This window comes from Colobus angolensis, unplaced genomic scaffold, assembly GCF_000951035.1.
Source record: "Colobus angolensis palliatus isolate OR3802 unplaced genomic scaffold, Cang.pa_1.0 Scaffold175, whole genome shotgun sequence".
Classification (NCBI taxonomy): domain Eukaryota; kingdom Metazoa; phylum Chordata; class Mammalia; order Primates; family Cercopithecidae; genus Colobus; species Colobus angolensis.
Window position 1 is genome coordinate 5,540,468 of NW_012114877.1, and position 21,435 is coordinate 5,561,902.

General features: G+C 40.5%; 1 protein-coding gene and 1 long non-coding RNA gene across 3 annotated transcripts in view; one reads left to right on the forward strand and one right to left on the reverse strand.

Moving 5' to 3' along the window:
* The window catches only part of CPVL (carboxypeptidase, vitellogenic-like), a 206,033-nt gene that overhangs the window by 81,616 nt on the left and 102,982 nt on the right, over positions 1–21,435 (reverse strand). For both annotated transcript variants that reach the window (XM_011938619.1, XM_011938618.1), the window contains 4 exons: positions 21,204–21,283; positions 15,064–15,130; positions 879–1,001; positions 353–484 (listed from right to left, as the gene is read on the reverse strand). In XM_011938619.1, the coding sequence (XP_011794009.1) occupies positions 353–484; positions 879–1,001; positions 15,064–15,130; positions 21,204–21,283 (402 nt within the window). The remainder of the gene's footprint in view (positions 1–352; positions 485–878; positions 1,002–15,063; positions 15,131–21,203; positions 21,284–21,435) is intronic.
* LOC105509401 lies at positions 8,889–11,111 on the forward strand. Its single transcript, XR_001001435.1, has 3 exons — positions 8,889–8,931; positions 9,942–10,076; positions 10,912–11,111. It is a non-coding gene; the product is annotated as an uncharacterized LOC105509401 (long non-coding RNA).

Below are 21,435 nucleotides of genomic sequence, written 5' to 3' on the forward strand. Positions count from 1 at the left end.
ATATGCTTCTACTTCCTGGGTTGCCTTTCTTCTGATTTCCATATGATAGAGTCTGCCTTGAGGGCCTCCACAGTATTTAAAGAAATCAAAACAGTTAATGAAAGACACAGTTAGATAAACACTCCAAGATGATCTCAGGCTTAAAATATAGCCAAAGTAAATTCAAAGGAACACAGACAGTCCTTTTCTTTATTGTAAGGCCACTCAACTCGCCTCCCGATCTCAAATGGAATAACAGAGATATACCTTCTTAACAAAAAAATGCCTGAGCACCAAGGTGTCCCTACTGACCTGCCCCCCTCCCCAGATGGTTCTAATTGCTCAAGGGCAGCACAAGGCCCCTAGAACTCACTTCAAAGGCCTGAAACCAGTTCTGCTTCCTGATGTGTTCTATGCATTCGTGGCACTGCTTCTGGAAGTACTTTTTCTGCTTCTCATCCAACAAGCCAATTTGGTACAGGAATGCTGCATAGCCCCCTATAATCTGAGGACAAAAAAGACACACACCAATGCCACAATGGGAGAAAAAGAGACCTTAAGGAGCCCATTTGCTTGGTGAAATAATCCTTTGTAATTGTTAATCTTGTGCTGGTTAGCCAAGTAGGATAATTACATGCACACACATATACACTGCACAACACACACAACAGAACACAACATAATATACACACACACACACATTTGCACTGACAGCCAATGTAAGCTGACACAGTAAACTGATACGTTGAAACATTTGGTAAAAATTAAGAGATTTAAGTCATAAAGTCAACTGGTATTTCCCTTATCAAGTTAGACCTCTAAGAGGAGCCTTCCATCTGATAAAAAAGGCTCTTAATCTCCCTAAGAGACAAAATAGAAAGTCAAAAGGAGACACCTACTGATTCGGGATCAGAATATCCATCTCCAATAGCAATTCCTTTCAAGTTGATCTTCTCCTCCTTCACAGGGTTGAGGGAATGGATGAGGTGTGCAATGGCTGGCACATATTTCCCTGCGTAAGACTGAGAAGGACAGATGTTGAAATGGCCAATCACAAATGGATGCTAGTAAAATTAAATGTACTTAAGTTAATTAAAATAACAACGAAGGAGCAATCTTTCCACATGAGGTATACCATCTGTTTCCTAACCCCACATTATAGATTCCATAATAGCAAAAACCTCTGTCTTCCAATTCTTTTGTCGTCTCAAATAGCACCACATGACATGCACAGGTTCAATGCACAAAAAATCACAAGTGAACATGTAATAAATGAACATTCTAATTTCCTTCCAAAATAAAATAACTTGGGAGAACACAATTCTGCCATGTGTTAGGCGTCTCGTACCAGAAAGCTCTATTCAAAGATTAGAGGGGGAAAAAATCTCAAGTTCAAAATTAAGATTTCAAAATCTGATAATGCTGCAAGTTTTGAAGTCAACATGTACTAATGGAATACATGTTCCATTAGTAGAAAGGAAAATAATATTTACTGCCACTAAAATTTTCACTTAAACTCATCTCTATTTCCAACCTTTTCTAGCACAAGGTCCTTTTTCAAGGTCAAAATATTTTGTAGATACCTTTCCCCCAACAAACATAATAGGTCTACTTTTAGACTGTGCTGGAAGAGCTACTATTGACTCAGCAATATTTTTCAAATAATTTTGCATTTTGCATTCTTTCCATCAAAAGTTGCCTTCTTGATATCTCCACTTGTATGTCCAATATTAAACTGCAGACGTTCAAAATAAAGCTCCCAATCCCCAACCCTGAGGCAGCCTCCCTTTCAATTCATGTTAATTCTGTTTTTCTGCTGCGCAGGCCAACAATCTTGGTGCCATTCTTTGTATCTCTCTTTCTCTCATATTCCACAAAAGTCAATCAGCCAAGCTTGTCAGTTCTACCTATTCTATCAAAATCTGTCCAGAGTCCAATGTCTTCTCACAACCCCTTCTCCATCACATCATCTCTGGCCTGGATGCCTGCATTAGCCTCCTCATTGGCCTCCTTCTTTTGCCCTTATCCTTTAATGACTTCCCATCTTCCCAAAAGCAAAGGCATAAGGGCTACCATGATCTGCTCCTTTCTCTACCCTAAACTCCCGCTACCCTCTTGCTCATTCCTCTCCAACCCACTGGGTTCCACGCTATTCCTTGCACATACCAGGCACATGCCTGCCAGGCCTTTGGACTAGCTGTTCCCTCCACCTGGAATGCTCTTCTCACAGGCACCCATATATATGGCAAAGTCTCTCAATTTCCTATAATTTTTCTTTCCTGTTTCCTTAATACTTACCATTCTCCAACAAACTTTTACTTACTTATCTCATATACTGTTATGCTCCTACCCATACTAGAATATAAGATCCGTGAATACAGGGACATTTGTCTGTTTTGTTTACTTGAGTCCACTATGACTGATGTGTGTGTTTGTTAGTGCTCAATAAATAGTTGTTGAATGAATGAATCTTAAAATGAATCCACAGACACCTGAAAAAGAGCAATGCATCTATGTTCAAAACAGACTAGAGATACTATGTGGATATCTGCGAGTTCACAGCATCTCCAAGGCTCTCCAGGGGTCTGTAGTTCAAAGGCTGGGAACCCCTGAAAGCTCTTATTTTATCCATACCATAATCATATGCTGAAGATATCATTACTCCCATTTCCAGATAAGGACACTGAGGCTCAGAGAGGTTAAGTCGTAGAGCCAGAATTATACCTGAGCTGACTGACTCCAAAACCTAAACTCCTTTCAAGCAATGATAAAAGAATGCCATTAATGTAATTTATCCAAGATCTCCTCATTGATGCAGCTCTCTTGTGCAATAATAATTATTTAGACAAAGTATTGAATCAAAGCAATTTATCCATTCATACTTGTAAGTATATTTTAGCTTCCTTGTGTAATATAAAGGTATGTCCATATGTCTGAAATTTGGTTTGTTGTCTAACTGTGCTACATTCTCTTGTTAGTGACAATAAGTGAACATTTATCAAAAAAAATTTCTGTAAAATGACAAAAAAGCATATTTCCCTGAGTAACCATTTTACTAGTAAAAATGTATTATTATATAGTCTTTATTCAATGATAGTTTATTGGGCAATTCTTCTGTCAAAGGCATTGACATGGTATGCCTCTGTGTCTCCAACCAAATCTCATCTCCAGTTGTAATCCCTACGTGTTGAGGAAGGGATCTGGTGCGAGGTGACTGGATCACTGGGGCAGTTTCCCCCATGCTGTTCTCATGATAGTGAGGGAGTTCTCACGAGAGCTGATGGTTTTAAAAGAGCCAGTTTCCCCTGCACATGCTCTCTCTCTCTCTCATAGTATCTTTACAGCAGTGTGAAAACGAACTAATACAGGCATTTTACTAGATACCTGAGGAGACACAAAAATGAAGCACAAAACTTGCCCTCATAAAGGTCACAATTGCTTTCAAAACTATATTATGGAAACCATGACTGACACATGATAGAGCAAAGTTTACCATTTCTTAGATTATGATTTCCATAATGTATACATTGCCTAGCACAAAGTAGGTAAATAAAAACATACTTGATAAATGAATGACTTATCTGGCATTACTTCTAAATACTTTTTCCCTATCAGAAATTGGTACAAATGCTAAAAAGTTTATCTTCCAGTGATATTATCACTCCAATTTTCTTGTTATAAGACCTGGTAATAAAACATCTCTCTTGACACTTTCTGACATGGAAGGGCATGTACTTTAAGTTGCTGTGTAGGTAGTCATGAGAAACGTAGGCTGAAACATCTGCATTTTTATGGCACCTTCCCCCAGTGACCATCATGTGTATCTGGGCATCTAGGATACACCCAGACAGGGAATTAAGAAGGAACACCCATTCAGTTTTTGAGTATTACTATGAGCCAGGCTACCTCACCTACTTTAAGCCAATTTAAGATAAACATTATTTTCCAATATTTTACAGTGATGAAAACAAGGGCCCATGCATTTCATTCACATGCCTGGCTGGAATTCTACCCTGGCTTGGCTGTCTCCGCAGCTCCCCTTTGTCATATCTAATTGCATTTCAGTCAATGAAATCTTTTCTATTGAGAAGATATTCTAAAAAAAAAAAAAAAGCCACCATTATTATTACCATTATTACTATTTTTTTAGACGGAGTCTTGCTCTGTTGCCCAGGCTGAACAGTCAATGGTCCTGGAATACACCACGGGTCTGAGGTCCCCCAAGGTGGGACTACATCTTGGGTTTATCTACTCCAGGCTTGCTAAACTGATCATTTATGAAAAACAAAACAGTGAGGTGAGTAGTACTACAACCATATCCAAAATGAAATTCTTCAATATTCAGTCCACATCTGCCAACCTCACAGTTTTTTTTTTCTAACTTTCTAATGACTATCACATACTTCCTTGCTTTGTGTCAGTGTGACAAATCCGTCATTGCCTTTTTCACTAATCATTCCATTGGTTGAGTGACTCAGGCTGTCACAGAGAAGAAAATTATAGAATTATTTTTATGGAAAACAGACACTGAAACATTGTAATAAAATTTCAATTATTTTCACTCTCTTTGTTGAGATAGCTTTTTTTTCTTTTTTTTTTTTTTGGCAAGATCAGACTCATTTATTCTTTTTGAATCATTTATTTCTCAATTTAATGATTCTCTGACTGCCATTAAGTACCTCAAAAGACAACCAGGTAATAAATCAAGTATGTTTTATTTTACCTCATTTGCCTTTTCCTGTATATATTTTATAGAACCCCATATTTCGGGGGAAGAATTTAGGTGTGACTGCCTTATGGATTAGAAATCGACTATATGGTCCCTTAGGCTTATAACAGTGATTCTGTAATTTTATGAACTATTGCTTCTTTTGTTCTGAGTTCTAATGAAAACAGCAACAACAACCAGAACTCTTGGTCCCGTGGCTTCTCTGACCTCCCCATGGTGTTCACCAGTGTGGGCAGCAGCTGGTCAATGAAGCCCCTGAAGTCTGTGAATTAACATGAACCTTCTAACATGGGATCAGACGCTGGCCTCACCAAAGCCATTTTAAAAAGAAAGAGGAAAAGTGTGGCCAGAAACTATCTGAACACATATTATTTTAGAATTTGGCAGGGACCTTCAAATGAGAAACTCAGCCAGATAAACATAACACATCGAACAGAATTCAAACTAGGTTAGCACTCAACACATCAGAATTCTAGGATGTCCATATTATTCCTTTCTAATTATTAAAGGAGCTTCAAGCTGCAATTTCCAGCACTGCTCTGACTTGGTTAATTTTTCCCATGGTGACCATATTTCGAGCTGACCTCCAACAAGAAGGACCAGAGGTATTAGGGTGTGTTTGTACATGCTTGTATTTGCTGGAGCTTAAAGAGGCAATAAACTTCCAATTTTCCTCCTACATCAGAAGGATCTCAGAATTCAGCTCTCAATCTTTTATTTCTCCCAGGAGAGAAAAAGGCCTCAACATCATAGTTGAATAGTAGTTTTGAATCTTGGTCTGCGATTTTTTTTTTTCCAGCCTGAGGGAAATCCCGTGAGGAGCACATTGTACTTGTAAAAATAGAGAGAATGCAATGTTTGGTTAATTATCCAGATGTGTAAAAACACAATGAAATTGGATGTAGAGAACACTTGTAATTGTGTCTTTTGCCTGAATCTCTCTTTTCTTATATATTTCAACAACATACATAGCCTACTTACTATAACCTGCCATTTGGTTACTTTCAAGGAAGGGAAAAAGATTTCATAGCTAAAGTCCAGCTTCAATCAGCTCCTCCAGAGGAAAACAAACAGTGTCAGAGAATAATATTAAAATGGAAACAATGTCCTCTTACAGAAATTTCACATATGGTAGCAGTTACTATTGTTTAAGCTACTCTCAGTTGACTACATTTTTCTGAAGCTTAGTAGGAAAAAAACAGATACACTTATACTGTCATTCTCTGCCTTGCTTCTAGATACACATTTCATGGCAAAAAAAAATCAGAACTTTGTCAATGATAATGAGCAATGGCTTTTGAAATAAGACACAGCTAAACCTGGACACGAAGTTTCACCATCCACAGGCCTTAGTTAATATCCTTTGCCTGGCAGGTGGAAAGAGGGAGTTGTCAACTTCAGCAATGGTACACTGAGGACCCTGAGGGTCATTCGAAGCTCCCTGCCCTGCTTGAACCCCACTTTCCCCAGTTACACAAGAGAAAAAAAAATCCTTCTTTGAAGAATCCACTACTGGGCTGGTGAGAGCTCCTCTGTATCCCTAGAAGGAATCAAGGCACACTGCCCTTCTAGAATCAGTCATATCATTCCCTTGTTCTCCAGCTCGTCCCAGGCACAGACTACGATAGAGCTGCCACCCATTTATGGGAGAAGATCAGAGGGAACAAGACAGCTTCAATGCCTCAAAGAGAACTTTATACACACATTGAACACCCCAGGAAAGCCACAAAACCTGGTGAAAACCTCGGGGTAATGGGTACCATGTAGCAGCCAAGAGGGCAAGATTAGGCTAGGGTAACCTACTTTGGCTTCATCTAGCCTAGGGCAGAATCTCATTTCCTTCAGTACCATTATTTTCTCTGAAGAGAGAAGTGTGGCCTTAAAATGGCCAGTTTAGAAAATTAATGAATGAGGAAAGCTGGAATTTCAGTGTTGTGGTAATCTCTATAACTTCCTAGACATTTCTAGACCATGCGTCATCTAATTTCAAGACCACATTGCTGCAATTAAAAAAAAAAAAAAAGCCTCCCAACAAGAATATGACTTTATCAAAGCATCTATTTTTTTTGGAATATGGGCTTAAAAAGAAACTTGTAAAATCTACAGGCATAGACATATAGCAAAAACATTTCGATCTATAGCCAATTTTTAGTCACATAAACTTATGCAAAAATACATGCTGCCTCCCAAATGATATATTCTTATTTTCTATTGAGAAGATACTCGTTAAAAAAAAAGCCATCATTGACAGGCATAGGTGAACAAGATGCATCCTTTTCCCACCTACTCTGAGTTCAGTGCCAATTTGGAGAAATCCAGCATGAAGCCAGGTGACTCAATGAGATGAATAAACCCTTTTGTTTAAAATGGAGACTACAGTTAATTTGACTTTTAAATAAAGAGTCTGAACACACCGGGCCACAGTCAACAAACTGAATCTTTGTTTGCTCACTGTAGATCAATTCAGAAGGATGAAGCTGCATAATAGATGTAACTTAGCATTTCTCATTTCCAACCTAAACATCTCATCTAATCAAGTACTATTTAGGTCTCTATGCTGCCTGCTCCAGCATGGTAACTCATTCCTGACAAAGCTTATAATGACTTCTGATTTACACATATTCTTTTGCATGCAACCTCAGTATATATGTATTGACTTGATTTGGATATGCTGTACAAAAGCCAGAGATCAAACTTGCAAACATTTCCATATGCCCTTATTCAGTTCTTTAGTTACAGCTTAAACCTTGATTTTTGTAATATTAAACTCATTAAATAGTCACAAATCCATTTTCAATTCTAAAAGAAAATATTGGTAAGTGCAGATGAACATAACTGAAAATAGAGATTTGTCATAGGTTCAAGAGTTAAAACAGCTTGAATGTTATCTAATAAAATTCAGCAAGTTCCAAGCCTTGAGAAATAATTGCATTCCAAAGACTTCAAGTCCTTATATCACTTGAAACTTCCATTTACTCTATAAAACTTAATGATCAAAGCCAAGTCTTTATGATTAAAACAGTCTTGGCCAGAAAGACACTCAAGAAGCTAGAGAACTTATTTTCTGTTCATGTAAGGCTGATAACCTTAGAGTTTCAGCATTAAATATGGAAGGGGATGTTTGATTCCCTTCTACACAAACAGAATCTGAAGCAGGTCCTGGAGACAGTGCAAGTTCAAGGTGAGAGCACCCAGCTTGGTAAACAAGCATTTTGGTGAACAAGGCTGCACCACTAGCTCATTTCTTCACCACCATCTTCAGGCTCTGGAGTCTGACTGCTTAGGTTCCAGTGCTGGTTCCTCCACTTTCTGGCTGGGTGACCTTGGTAAGGCACACCTAACCTCACTAAGCCTCAGTCACCTCACCTGTAAAATGGGAAGAATAATCATAGCACCTATTTTTTAAGGCAGCTGTTAGGATTAAATGAGGTAATGCATAAAACAGTGCTTAGCATGATGTCTACCATACAGTCCATTCTCAATAAACATTCTCTAGTAAAATCTACAGATAAAATACGTGAACTAGATGTTCTTAAAGGATCCCTTCTAGCCATTAAATTTAATGATCCCAAGCCCGGGCTAATAGGATGATGGTTCAGGCTTACATAGAATGCTAATAATCATAGGCCTACTTCTAGAATCGCTCTCCCACCCTACCTTGGTTGCCACCCCACTGCACGTCACTGCTTGAAATTACCCTATGACAAATATCTATCCATCAGGTAGGCTCTGTCTCTACTCAAATGCAAACATGTTGAGAGTCCACCATATTGGGTTTAATTCATCAGGTCCTTTCTGTGGAACCTTCTATGGAGCTGATAACAAGTCAGAATGGGGAGAGAAACAGAACAATCATGATAGGGATGGAAGAAGCATGGAGAAATAGAAGTCAGTACACAATAGACTGAGGAGAGGAAGGCTGAGGTGGGAGGATGGCCCTGGAAAACAAGGGAGGCCAAAGGAGAGTCCCGAGGGCCCGGGACATAGTGCAGGAAGAGAAGGGCAATGAAACGGAGGCGAGAAGAGCAGAAAAGATCATTACTGGGTACTGAGCTTAATACCTGGGTGATGTAATAATATGTACAACAAACCCCTGTGATACATGTTTGTCTATGTGACAAACGTTCACATGTACCCCCAAACCTAAAATAAAAATTTTAAAAAAAGAAAGTGGCTGGCTGCAGTGGCTTATACCTGTAATCTCAGCACTTTGGGAGACTGAGGTGGGCAGATCACCAGGTCAGGAGTTCAAGGCCAGCCTGGCCAATATAGTGAAACCCTGTCTCTACCAAAAATACAAAAATTAGGTGGGCATGGTGGCATGTGCCTGTAATCCCAGCTACTTGGGAGGCTGAGGCAGGAGAATCACTTGAAGCCAGGAACTGGAGGCTGCAGTGAGCTGAGATCGTGATGCTGCATTCCAGCTTAGGCAACAGAATGACACTTCGTCTCAAAAAAAAAAAAAAAAAAAAAACGGGGGGGGGAGGGGAAAAGATGCAGGAAAGAAATATCAGTATTTTAATTTTATCTAAAGGCAGCCTTGCATGAACTTCATTCTATAATAATCATTACACACTGTGCTTAGTATCAGATAAAACAAACAAACATGGCTCTCACATACTGGGAGCTTGCCACCTAACCCAATGGGCCATGATGACTTCAATAAAGGTCGTCAGACACTGTACTTTCAACAGGGACTTCACCCATGCAGATGAAGATAAGGTATCCCATTAAGCTCCCTAATTCATTTTTAAATAGCTTCAAAGTTTTGTCTCTATTGGGTCCTCAAATAAATTATGGTTGCAAAGCTGTTTATAAAGAGAGTCTGCCCTTTTTTGCTGATGGAGAAGAGATGTCCCGTTTTAACCACATGCCCTGCTAGTTTGGAAGCATTCCCATCCATTGCCACAACCTCCCACATGCGCTGACTCTTCCCCTTGAGCGGCACATAAAGACACAGGCTCAGAGAACAATGGGCAGTCACCTGCCTGCCTTCCAGTGAGGGCTGTTTTGCTTTAACTTCTACCTGGGCTCACGTACAATTGAGAGGATGCTAAATGTGTCTGTGCCTCAAGAACAAGGGCAATCTCACTAATAGTTACTGGCTCAGAAAGGATAACACTTATAAAGAAAGTTAATTATGGGAATTAAATGCAGCTTGTTCCTCTTTTTGAAGTATGTTTTTTTCATGTCTTGAGGAGGGTGATTTACAGACACATTTGTCTCTTTTTAGGGAAAATTAATTCCAGTTGGTGTTCTGGGCAGACATGAAGAGAAGGAAGAAGATAAAGCAGCTTCTCCCCTTTCCTCTGTGCTGAGGGCAGGCCCACGCCACTTTCTCTGGTGTAGCCACACCATCGTCCACATGGCGAGGCAGGAGCCTGGGGTGGGTCCTGACACATTTTGCTGCTGCCCATATAAAAAACAAGCACAACTTCTAATGTCAACTGCTAAGCTCCATTTTTTTAGACAAAGTAACTATTGCTTTTAAAAATGATTTCAAAATCATAGACATAGAGCAGAGGGGACAATGCCATATCCCAGCAACGAGTTAGCAGAGCTTCTATTAACACTTCAGCTCTTGTCTACAGGCATTAGGCTGTGTGCTTGGGAGTCATAATATATTAACCCAGCTTTTCAACATGAATGGTAATAGTAGTCATCACGTGTTGGGTACTCACCACAGTCACTAGGCTAATATCTGAGGAGGATTATCTAATTAAATGCTCAAAACAACCCTATGCAGTAGGTACTATTATTATTTCCAGACACCTTTACACCAAATCAAGGTTCTGAACAGTTGCTCCAGACCCCTTGAGCATCAGGTTCCTCTCATTCATAGCACACAAATGTGAAGATATTTAGGTCTGGTGCATTTACATTGAAAAGCAGAAAACCATTCTGAATTTGTGCGTTTATTTTTTGAAGATGGCTCTACAAACTGAGCAGCACTATTCAGTTTTCCTAAGAGTGTGAGAAAATTAAGAGTTTAGAAGAGAAAGGAATTTTCTTACTTGAAAAATCTAGAAGAATTTTTTTTTTTTTTTTTGGTGGTGGCAGCAGCGAGAGGGAAAATGGGTAGGTACTGCGTTAAAATTACACACAGATGCTTAAAGAGTAAGTCTAAATAACTGCATTTGAACTTCTAGTAAAGCAAAATATCCTTGTAAGTGATCTAATTGAACAAGTCCTCTGATTGTTAGATGAAAAGCAGAGGCCCAGGGAGGCTGAAAGACTTTCCTGAAATCATCCAGGGGGGAGCAAAGCCAGCCCTGAATCCCAGGTCTCCTAATGATTAATCCAGAATGCCTTCCACTTCTCTTTTCTGCCACATGGCCTTAAAACAGAAGACAACCCAGATGGGACCAACGAGACTGGAGAAACACAGCATTCTAATATTCATGATAAACCATCAAGGCATCATTATTTAGTGTTTTTTTCTTCTAGAAAGAGCAGTGCCCCCAGACTGAACATATCCCATGTAGTTCGGGGAAGAACTCCTGACAACGCCATCTCTACCTCACATCTTCCTTCATCACTCAGAAGGCACAGGTTTCCTTAAAAGTATTCATCCTGGCAGCAAGGAAGGTAAAAAGAAAACTGTCCTTTTCTATACACATTAGGAAATTATAGGCATAAAACCACAAGGCAGATGTGAAATAACCAAGTCAAATTTTTCATCTGGGATTTGGCAGCTTTGCCAAACATCATGGTTTGTATCAACATCAGCATCATGGTTAACAACATCACCACATTATTTGCAAGACAAGGCATTACACATGAAGTAGATCACTCTTCTGTAGGAGGTGGAGAATGGGCATTTTCCAAATATATTGCCAAATAATGGGGAGTGTCACTTCCTATTCGCTTTCCTAACCTGGCTTTGAAATTTGTTAAAAGACAAGGAACAGCCAGAAATTACCAGGAGAGATTCTAAGTCATCCTGACTGCATAACGGGCTTAAAAAACCTAAAGTGTAGTATGCCAAACAGTCAGAATATCCCTTCCAAATAGCTTATAAAGAGAAAAAAGAGAGAAGTTGCTAGCTCCAGTTGCTTGCCATCCCCTTGGAAAAACTCAGACCATTTTTCTCTTTCCCTCCCTGAAAGTGTACATCGCAGACATGCTTGCCAGCATCTTTACAGCCCTTCCTCTGGCATCATCACTTGGATCTTCCTCTGGAGATCACTCATCTCCTACTCTCAGGCCTTATGGTTCAGAGTATGAGGGCCCACATCCCGGTCCCTACCCTCCCAGGGTGTGGAGTGGGCCTCAGGCACCATTCTGGCCAATCTGTATATTCCAACCACCTGGGTCCAGTTGGTGGTTTTAGGATAGGCATGAGATCCAAGTAGATCATCTGAGATTCAGGAATCTGGAGGGCAGGAATTATTGGGAAATTGAAGTTGAATGGATAGGCTATACCTGCCCTGCGATGGATGGAGAAGCGGGAGTGCCACGTGAAAAGAACTTGCCTGAGAATTAAACCAGAAAAGTACAAAGCAAAGTACATAGATCAGGAGAGAATGACAGGCAGAATCCTGATGACAAAGTAGAGGCAACCAGATCCAGCCACACCTGACGTTAAATCAATCAATGTCCTGTTTCACTAAAGCTGCTTTAAATAGGGTTTCTGTCACTTGCAACCAAAAGAGCCTTAACTAACACACCCTTATTTATCCTTCAAAACTTGGTTTCATTGCCATCTCCTCTGCTTGGCCTTTCCTGAGGATCCCATTCTGAGGTAGCGATTGGTACCTTTCCTGTGGCTATTAGTCTTTACAGTTACTTCTCTAATTTTTTTTCTTAACTTTTTTTTCTTTTTTCAAGATTCGTGGATCAGAGATAATATTTCTCTAATTGTGCCTTTCATCTGCATTGTAATGATTAGACTTTCAGATTTAGGGCAGAGTCAACGCCTGATAAATCACTGAATTCCTAATATTTGTCCAGTGCCTCAAACATAGCAGATACTCAATATATCTGTGCTCAGTTGAATTAGATTCTAAATGTTCTTTCAGTGAACACTGGACCCTCAATGGTTTCCCATTACTCTTAGAATAAAGTCCAAACTCTTTGCCACAGGCAGCCAGGCCCTGCAGGATCCACTGGCCTCTTTCTGCTCAGTTCCCACCACGGCAGTTCTGTGCTTTTCCTTTAACCTGCCAAGCCTGTCCCCACTGGAGAGTCTTTGCAATCATTGTTTCTTCTGCCAGGAAAGCTCTTCTTACAGATACTGCAGAAATTATCTCACCACATCATTCAGAGTTCTGCTCATTATCTCCTTGTCAAAGAGCCTTGCCCAGACAATCTTATCCAAAATGGCACCTCCTTCACTCTCCGGCCCTTGACCTACTGCATCTCTTTCATGATGCTTGTCACTGCCTGACGGTACAGTACCCAGCACATATTTTAGTTATCACTGTCTACCTCTCTAGAATGTAGGGCAGGGATTTTTTTTGTAGTTTTTCAGTGTTATTCACCATTATATTCCTAGCACCTAGAACTGCACCTGTGTTCTTAAATGATTGGGTGGTAGATATTTTTAAAATAATCTTAAAAAGGATGAAAAAAGCAAACCCTAAAATTGAAACCAACATAGACAAATGAATGTAACTGTGTATTAAATTTTAACAGAATCACCCTTAAAAAGATAGAATTCTTTTAACTTTTAAACACAGTACTTTGATTGTAAGTGTGTAGTGAGGTACAATTTAAGGATAAAAATAATTGCAGCAAAAATATTAAAAACAATTTTGATGTTTCTTGTTGGTAATGGTACTCATGTAGTAATTCTGAAACCATTTTGGGCACATTGTAGAAGCAAGCAAAAGAGGAAACACACTGATGTCATTAGGAACCACAGCCCTCAATGTGGGAGAAGGGGTACACAAATATGGAACAGAGAAAAGAGAAGAGAACCTTGTGGTACAGAATCAGAATTTTGGGTACTAGTATGAAGTCATTTTGTTTCCTAGCTCTGCCCACAGACACATCCCAGCAGCAATGGGCCACTTAATGCTTAGCACTTGCTTTTTAAATGCCATTCCCCACGAAAAAGAGCCAGCATCCCATGAAGAACTGACTGATTCCAAGGCTAGAACAGGGAAAGTATAAGAAGTACAAGATGCTTCCGGAACACACATTTGTGTCAAAAAGCAAGGACATGCTTGGAGGCTAATGGGGACCTGTAGGAAGGGCACAAGAGCCAGTTGAAGGGGTTCCCAGTGACCAAATTTAAAACAATGTAAGCATCAAAAACAAAACAAATTTTAACAGATCAAATAGAAACAACAATTTGTGAATCCACAGTACTATTTTTAAAAGTAAGTAATAGTGGAAAAGGGTAAAATTTTCCCTATGGAAGAATGCCAGGTGATATCCACAGAAAGATACATTAGAAAACTCACCATTTTATCACCCCCAGTGTAATAACTGATCCAGACAGAGATCATCAATGGATGCTAAAACTACTGGGTGGCATTTTTTGAGGGAACAGTCTTGAATGGTCTTGAATTATTAATTAATTACAAACAGAAACAGGTGCCTTTACAATGGCAAGATCTGGCAGACACCACCTTGACAGAGTGATCCAGTTTAGCATCATCAACAGTGGGACAAACTGAATTCATGTGCCTCCTGATGTGAGGCACCAGAAAGTACACACCATCTATGTAATATTTGTGCTCAAATGTTTTGACATAACCTAAGCACTGAGGAAAAAATCTGACAAATTCAGAATATGGGACATTCTACAAAGCACCTGGCCTGGACTCTTCAAATCATCACCATGAATGACGAGGACAACAAACAAGGTAGGTGACTGAGCCTACCTACTGCACCCATGGTAATATGAGAGCATGCATTGAGCCCTGGGATTTAAAATATGTTACGAAAGGGCCAGATGCAGTGGCTCATGCCTGTAATCCCAGCACTTTGGGAGGCTGAGGCAGGCAGATCACGAGACCTGAACAGGAGTTCGAGACCAGCCTGGACAACATGGTGAAACCCCATCTCTACTAAAAACAAAAAAATTAGCCAGGCGTGGTAGCAGGTGCCTGTAATCCCAGCTACTTAAGAGGCTTAGGCAGGAGAATGGCTTGAACCCGGGAGGCACAGGTTGTAGTGAGCTGAGATCGCGCCACGGCACTCCAGCCCTGGGCAACAAGAGTGAAATTCCAACTCAAAAAAACAAAAAAAAAGTTATGAAGGGTATTTTGATAATTGGGAGAATTTTGAATATAGGCTGAATCAATATTGATATATATGTATATAGATTTTAAATGAACAAACTACATTCATATGTCAGTTCTGGTGATGTTTGAAGCACACAAGGAAACGTGACTTCTACTTACCTCCCCAGTGACATAAAAGTCATTATTTTTATATTCAGGAAATATCTGGAAAAACTGAATTAGTGCACTGCAAAAAGAAGAACAAAAACAATACAAATTAATCAGAAAAATGATTCAGGAGCTCTTCATGCTAGGATATCAAATCTAACCCTTTGGCAATAGGTTTCACATCTGAAATAAGATACCACTCCGCTATGAGCTCCTGTAGGACATTTTATTTACACAATACATGTGGGCTTACTTTGATAATAAGAAGTTTGGACAAGTGGACATCAATACTCTGGGCATGTTTCCAAATCCCTGAGTTACCAGTTTGGATCATCTAACTGTTGACGGCACCTTGAGCAAATAATACAGGTTTCACATGTTGCGTAGCAATTCTTGGAGGTAGTTCTGCAAACTTTATGATCCCATTAGCCCAGATTTGTGGTGAAGTAAGGGAAATCTTAGTTGCTTATCAACCCCCACTGTGGGGGACTCTGAACATTTCTGCTGGAGCTCCAAGAATGTCAGCATTTTAATAACCAAAGAACACAAAAACTGTAAGATGACTATAATTTAAAAGAAAAACAGCAAATGGCCACAGATATTGAAATAAATGTACAGTAGCCTCTAGGCTAAAAAAAGAAAAACACATTTACTAAAGAATACCAACAGCAGGCCAGGGGCGGTGGCTCACGCCTGTAATCCCAGCACTTAGGGAGGCTGAGGCAGGCAGTTAACGAGGTCAGGAGTTCGAGACCAGCCTAGCCAACATAGTGAAACCTTATCTCTACTAAAATTAGCTAGGCATGGCGGTGTGCACCTGTAGTCCTAGCTACTCGAGAGGCTGAGACAGGAGAATCGCTTCAACTCGGGAGGCTGAGGTTGCAGTGAGCTGAGATTGCACCACTGCACTCCAGCCTGGGCAACACAACAGAGTAAGACTCTGTCTCAAAAAAAAAAAAAAAAAAAAAAAGAATGCCAATAGCCACTTCAGTGATGAAATAGATTTTAACAGACTTAAGACTCAAGGAGTGATTTCATAATAAGCAAGAAGCCAGTGGATTTTTAAATGATTCTTTACTTGAACAAAATATTTCAAAAAAAAGGAAAACAAAAACTTTTGAAACTCAGTAGCTCTATGAGTATTTTGACCCAGACTGCAGTGCCTGCGAAGCTAGGGGAGGTTTTTGGCCCAGCTTCCTGCTGAGAGACTAAAAGCCATGAACCATCCAGGGAAGATGAAAGGCAAGGAGGCTCTGAAAACCCAGGAGGATGGCGAAGTTCAAGGGTTACAAAGAGGCAAAATTGGGTCATTACAATCACCATGATCCTAGCTATATTTAACTTTCAAAGGCTGCATAAAAATTCACCATGAAACACTACTGTAGAGTTTTGTTGTATTTCTGCATCCATTATTTATAGTGGCCTTTATAGCAACTAAATCTGAGAAGCTGTATTTTATAGCTTCTATGTTTGTGCTGGCAATAAGCTGGCTTTAGAACGCAGATAAAAATAGGCATTCATTCTCCACCCTTCCCTCTCCAACCTTCAGGCTAAAATCTACTTCCTTTTCTCTCTTCCTGCTTGTTGGAATGGCAATAGATAATTTAGCATAGTAAATCTCAATTAAGTCTTTGGCTTTAGCTTAAAGCTTATTTCCTTGTAGTATTTGCTGGAGAGTCATTAGGGTTGCTGGATTTAGCAAATGAAAACATAAGACATGGTTTAATTTTGAATTTCAGATAAATAACAAATAATGGCTTAGTACAAGTATATTCCAAATATTGCATGGCATATACTCACATTAAAATGTTATTTGTTGTTTATCTGAAATTCAAATTTAACTGGGCATTTTGTGTTTTATCTGACAGTCTTAGTTGGAGATAATCTCCCAGGTTACTTCTGTCTCGAAAATGGCAGGATTCTCCAGCTCAAGTTTCCAAGGCAAGGCTCCACTTGAGGAAATTATCAAGTTTCATTTCACAGTTTTGATTTCACAGCCAAAAAATTGGCTATTTTTTTAAAGCAAGCACTTGGTAGCACGGTAGCACTCTCTTTTCTCAAAAGAGAGTGAAGAATGAAAAAGTAAATTTAGTAAATTAGATTTGCATATGCCATTTGCTCATTTAACTGTATTTTAGTCAAGAACTCTTCTTATTACATGGTGAGCATCTTCTAGAAAATAAAATCTAGAATCAAGCCCAAATGAAATTACACATTTTAGGAGCAGAACTGCTAAACATATATATATAAAATACGTAAGTGGCCGGGTGCGGTGGCTCACGCTGTGGGAGGCCAAAGCGGGTGGATCACAAGGTCAAGAGATTGAGACCACTCTGGCCAACGTGGTGAAACCCCGTCTCTACTAAAAATACAAAAATTATCTGGGTGTGGTGGTGGGTGCCTGTAGTCCCAGCTACTCAGGAGGCTGAGGCAGAATTGCCTGAGCCTGGGAGGCAGAGGTGGCAGTGAGCCGAGATCACGCCACTGCACTCCAGTCTGGTGACAGAGTGAGACTCAGTCTCAAAAATAATAATAATACATAAGCGTTGTGTTCACACGTGCACACTCCATGCATTTATTCAGGTACAAGAGCTACATGGCACAAGAAGCATGCTTCTTCCCGGTGATTCCACTTGGCCACCTTGCTGGCATTGTGCCAAGGACTTGTCTAATAAACAGAATTTTAGTTGAGGGCTCTCTGCTCGCAGAAATGTACATTAAAGGACCAAAAAGAGAAACAGAGATTGCAAGGAAGAATGACTACAAGAAAATTATTCCTCAGATAAGTTTTTAAACAGAGATTAGGTGGATGCAGGGCAGAAAAGGTGAGTGGACATGATCATGCATTGTAGACCCAAAGACAGCACTGGAATCTGGTCAGTTCTAATGGAGTGAGAAGCATAATCATAAACACAAGCAACATTCAGGATAATCGAGTTTCAGGTAATCTAAGCAAAAGCTCCATACCAACCAAAGCCAAGCAAAGTGTACCTACAGTCACTGGCAGTGGACATGAGGTAGGAGGTGGGACTCAAATACAGAGGTGGGACTTGGATGCTGGATCAAATTGAGGACTAGCTAAGACAGGGCCTGGGTGGAAGCAGCTTTCCATCAAACATGCCTATCAGTGGGCCACGTCAGTTTACCATCGTGATGGCAACAACCCAGCGTTACCACCCCTTTCCATGGCAATGACCCAAAGACACAAAAGCTACTATCCATTCCCTAGAAAATTCTGCATGAACCAACCCTTAAACTGCATGTAATTAAAAGTGGGTTTAAATATGACTGCAAAATTGCCCTAAGTTGCTACTCTGACTAGGCAGTAGCCCTGCAGGAGTAGACATGGAGCTGTAACACTGTCCCTTCAATAAAGCTGTTTTCTTCTACCTCCATCTCACCTTGAATTCTTTTTTTTTAAAATTGAGACAGTTTCGCTCTTGTTGCCCAGGCTGGAGTGCAATGGTGTGATCTCAGCTCACTGCAACCTCTGCCTCCCAGGTTCAAGCGATTCTCCTGCCACAGCCTCCTGAGTAGCAGGGATTACAGGCATATTCCACCAAGAAGAGGTAATTTTTCTATTTTTAGTAGAGACAGGGTTTCTCCATGTTGGTCAGACTAGTCTGGAACTCCTGACCTCAGGTGATCTGCCTGCCTCGGCCTCCCAAAGTGCTGGGATTACAGGTGTGAGCCACCACGCCCGGCCACCCTTGAATTCTTTCCTGGGCAAAGCCAAAACCCCTCACAGACTAAGCCCCACTTTGGGGCTCACCTGCCCTGCACAGGACCGACACAAGCTCAGCAACAGGAATCCTGGCAGTGCTGCTTTGTTGGAGCCGGTGAGGGGAGCCTCTTTTGCATCCATTCAACATCTAGTGAGGCTGAGCCATGATCCCCTCCACCTGGCACAGGACACAGAGTTTTCTCATTTAATATAGGAAGCCTGCTTCCTAGCTGCATTGCTATGAAGCTTTGTTTAGCAGCACTACATATCATTTCCCATTGCAAACCAACATGTAGGAGAAAACTATAATAGCACTTACATTTGGCTGCTAAGAAAACAACTATAGGTCCACCACTAGACTAAGCAGCAGGAGGGCAGGGGCTTTGGGGATTGCTTACTACTGTCTCACTAGCATCAAGAACAGCAGCTGGCACATAATAGGCAACTGGCAAACAATGGCAGAAGAAGAGTGGCACCAGCTAGTATACTCCAAATCAAAGTTAATAAATTTCATAATTTTTTTAAACCAGAGAGGCATTGTGACTAGATAGCACATTCCAAATAAGAAAAGAGGGAGAGTATTTTAACATCTTGTTCGTGAAAAAGTTTTATTTCCAAACACAAAAGCAGCAAAACTGTGAATGGTAAATGTCTCCTTACAGCCATGCACTATTAATAGTCAAAAAGAATGGGATTTTCAGAAAAAAGAAAGTTGGTTTTCAAAGGGAGAAAATGAAAGCTCCACTCTTTAAACCTGTAGTAGCCCATTTGCAGGTTTCAAAGCGACCTTCTTATTCCAAACACCCATCTGGAGAGCTGGAGAGAAGAATGTGGCCACAAAGGGAAACGAATAGTGTAAACTATAAAGGAAACAGCTGAAATCAGTTTTCTGCACTACCCTTGATTAGCTATTTTCCAGTTCTAAGAGCCCGAAGCAAAAAGAACTACAACAGCTATAAACAATAGATGCTTTGAAATAGGTTCCCTTTACATGTCAGGCAAGAGGAGATGGACCACATGTCAGCAGTCGACATCCCCATATGGAGGGGCAACTGGAAGCTGTAACAGTCTTCGGGGGAGGGGAAGGAGAGACAGAAACGGCTTGGCAGTGATGCTCTGTCCTAGAGGGGGCTGATGCATCTCTTCAATACAGAACCTCTGCCCTCAGGGTGTTTGCTAGTTAACCACTGAGCTTGTTTGGATTTAAACCAAAGAGGGATGGGAGGTGGGGGTGGGGAGTAGGTCTCTAATCTGAAGAAAGAGAGCACACAGTGCACCAAAAGAGCCCTGGCCCTGGCTCCGAGGAAGCCTGTGAGGAGGACTGCGGTCCGTCACGTCTGTGGAGGGAAAGGGAGGAGGTGCTGGGGGGAACACCCCACCAGGAACTTGGCAAATATGTCCCTAGGACCCCACTGTACATAGAAGCAGAAGTGTGGGGTCCTGGGCATCCCCCTAGACACTGAATAGAAGTGATTGAATCATGGAACATGTGAAAAACAAAAGTGGAGAAGACAATAGCCATATTCTTTTCTAGGTGGGCAGAGGGAGAGATCTTTGGGAAAGGGGCTTAGAAGTAGTTATTTCTTCTCTCCCCCCAGCCACCTATTTGCCTTAGAGAGAAAGAAAAGTGAAACGGAAAGCTTTTGTCAGAGATCAGCGAACTGACTCCTATTAGATACACTTTCGCTTTGGGGATTGGTAGTAACTAACAGAGTGCTTGGTGGAGGTGTGGGGTAGGGAGCTAGTTAACTCTTTCTGGCCACTAGGGTTCTTATAGTAAATTATTATAATGCATAAAGCGGTGCCCTAGTGACCAGAAAGAATCCAGGATTTGGTCTCTAGTAATAATTTGTAGACTGGAAAAATCTGACCAAAGAAAGGTCGCTTGCTTTTTTTAAAATGCTAAAAATAGCACTGATTAATATGAGTAAATAAAGAAAGGGAGAAATTATATGGACACTTTTCGGCCAGACTTACAACTTTACATTTTTCCTTTTTTTTTTTTTTTTAAGCAAAAGAAAACTTTCACAAGAAGAAGGGAGAATACTAGAGACTAACAAGCTAAGTTTTCAGCATGGAAAAGTTGTAAACTAGAAGCAGAAAGTAAAAAATTGCATCCAAAAGCCACAAAAAGAAGAATCCTGGGAAACAAATATCTGAAAAGATGTTGTCTCCCCACAAATGCAAAGTTAAATACAATTTTGGAAAACAAGCAGAAATCTTTCAGATGTCTGGTTGAAAGTTTTAAAAAATAATCTTTAATTGAAAAATTCTGCTGTGTGTGGATGTGAAAGTATCCTTAAATTATCTTCAGGAATTGGACTATAAGGCTCAGTCAATAATAATTCCAATGCTAGAATAATTTTCCTGTTGAGAAAAGAAAAATGTTTGGTTTGAAGAAGGCCAAGAGAAAGCGGGAGCATGTTACCTGTATAAATCCCGTGCTACGTCGTCCTCATTGACTGCATATCCGTGGGTATCATCAGTAAAACTGAAGCCTGTGCCCACCTGCAGAAGAAAAAGACAAGCAGGTATAAATACAGAGAAACACATGCCTTAGAGACCTGTAGGGAGGTCCCACACTGGAAGGCGACCTTGTTCCAAAGGCCAAACTCAGACTTCAGATTTTTGCCATTATCCCCCCGTGCCGTTAGCCCTCC